The following is a 2,145-nucleotide window of genomic DNA, read 5'->3' as shown; positions in this document are numbered from 1 at the left end:
ATCTCCTAGCATATTTTATGTTAATCTAAAGTCTTTTTCCAAGGAAACTCTCCATGGCTCAATCTTCCTCACAAATGCTAAAGATATTTGCCATGTAAAGATCCACATGTCTAAAATACGCGCTTTTTGTACAAGATGACTTAGAAGGCCATCACAGTGAACTCAAAAATTCCAACAGTTCACTGAAATACTTTTTTTTCTATCAAAATTACTGCATTTTCCGATGAAAATTAGTTCAAGTAGAGATGTTCCGGGGCAAGAAGAAAAATGCCACCATTTATTGCTAGAACAATGTCTTTATCAAATTCAAAAATAAACAAACTGGACTAAAGTAGCAACAGCATTAATTCTCAATAATAGTTACTTGTAGCTTTGAAAAAACAATATACTGCACAAATGATCGTTGGAACTTGAGAAAGCAATACCGGTTTGGTAGTGCAAGCTGTCAGCATTGTCTGTTGGTGAGCGCAAAATTGAAGTGACAGAAGAGTTTTGCTGAATTTCCGGAAGACCCATTTGAGCAGAAAAGGGGAAGAGGCCATCATCTGCGTTTCCCACAACTCCTCCACAAGAAGAAGAAGAAGAAGAGGAGGAACCAAGAACAAGATAATTGGAAGGTGCAGCTATAGGGAACGAAATAGATGAGGGGACAAACTCAATTGCACCGCCGCTAGTACTAGACCTTGCAGATTGTTCTCCTCCACCTCCACTAGTGTCGGTGGCAGCAGTAAGGCTCGCCTGAATTTGTCGTTGACGACGGCGAGACCTTGAGCGGCGGTTTTGGAACCAATAGAAGACGTTTGCATCTCCAACGGCGCCAAATTGCTCCAGGATTTTCCTGATTCTCACTGTCTCGTCTTTTGGTGGATTTACCATACCACTATTGAAGATGGACTCAAGTATTAGGATTTGCTCCCGCTTTGGGTTCCACCTTGATCTCACTGGTTCATTTCTTTCACAAGAGTGCTTTGACGAGGTTGAGTCTCGCGCTTCATCTTCCATGGCTAAGTGGAGGAGAGAGGGAGAGATATAACTAGGGGAAGGATACTAAAGAATTAAAAAGTACACAGAAGGTCGTCTACATCAAGGGAATTCTTTGGGTATTTAAAGGCCTAAAGAATAAAGGGAATGTTGCTTGAACAAAATTACTGCCCTGTCCTTTTCAACTCTGGATCTGCTTAGTTCAATTGCGGAAAGTGTATTTGTCTTCAACAGAATAATACAGAACGTAATTTTCATACATGTATCATACCAATTGATACTCTTTTCGGCGTCGAGTTTCATTCGAACAAAGTCTACATTTGTCTTGAGATTAGGTTTCCCTCATAGGGGGGAATGGTTATTAATTAGTGATGGAAAATAGAATGTCAGGGATCCGTATTAAATATATATATATAAGGGACAATGTAATGAGTTATGTAGTATTTAGTTACATTGTAACTATTTGGTTTGCCCAACCAAAATGATTTGCTCTTTCAAATTATCATTGAATTTGCTATTTATTACTTCATGTATCCAAGTACATTTTCAATAAATCTGGATTCAAACCCTTTTTCATAGCATATATTTTTTCTCTATCTTATTTTTGCCCCTACTTTATTTTATTTTTACTTGGGTTGACATAATCAATTTGGTAAATATAATCAATTTTGAGCCCTTTAAAAATGCTTAAAAAGTTGTGAAAAGTGATCATATCATCTGATAAAAATAACTATGCACAAAAATAATCTAAAATGGTGATGATAATAACTTTGAAAAACTCATTTGGTACTGGAAGAATACTCGGTCGATTAAATTTTCTTTAGTAATTTTTAATCAATTTAAATTGTCAGGAATCATGTAATCCTTAATTGGTTGAGTAAGGGAATTTTCTTTTAAGAATAAAGCATCAATGAGTTAATGACAAACTAAATTAATTCTTAAACTTTGTTTTAATGAATTCAATTCTTTTTTATTTTCATCTAAACCTAGACTTTAATCACCATATTTGTTTTAGCATAAACCATTGTCACACGAAATTATGAGTAATTAATGAATAAATACCAAAATATGCTATTCCTACCTCTAACTAGAAATTATACGCTCAAAAGTTCATAAAATATTAAAATGTCCTTTTCAATTTATGATTATAGTCAGTTTGAAATC

The 2,145-nt window shown here is 35.0% G+C and overlaps 1 protein-coding gene across 1 annotated transcript; it reads right to left on the bottom strand.

The window, feature by feature from the left end:
- Nucleotides 1-244: 244 nt before the first annotated feature.
- LOC132043311 (WUSCHEL-related homeobox 11-like) lies at nucleotides 245-1,252 on the bottom strand. The gene has a single exon (XM_059433811.1). It carries the CDS (start codon nucleotides 1,000-1,002, stop codon nucleotides 361-363), a length of 642 nt encoding a protein of 213 aa, XP_059289794.1. The 5' UTR covers nucleotides 1,003-1,252; the 3' UTR covers nucleotides 245-360.
- Nucleotides 1,253-2,145: the final 893 nt, after the last annotated feature.

This window comes from Lycium ferocissimum, unplaced genomic scaffold (genome assembly GCF_029784015.1).
Source record: "Lycium ferocissimum isolate CSIRO_LF1 unplaced genomic scaffold, AGI_CSIRO_Lferr_CH_V1 ctg22944, whole genome shotgun sequence".
In the NCBI taxonomy this organism is placed as follows: domain Eukaryota; kingdom Viridiplantae; phylum Streptophyta; class Magnoliopsida; order Solanales; family Solanaceae; genus Lycium; species Lycium ferocissimum.
The sequence above is the reverse complement of the archived record's forward strand: the minus strand, read 5'-3'. Positions and strand labels throughout refer to the sequence as shown.

Coding starts and splice junctions, on each gene's coding strand:
- LOC132043311 (XM_059433811.1), bottom strand. CDS start 1,002: ATGGAAGATGAAGCGCGAGACTCAACCTCGTCAAAGCACTCTTGTGAA.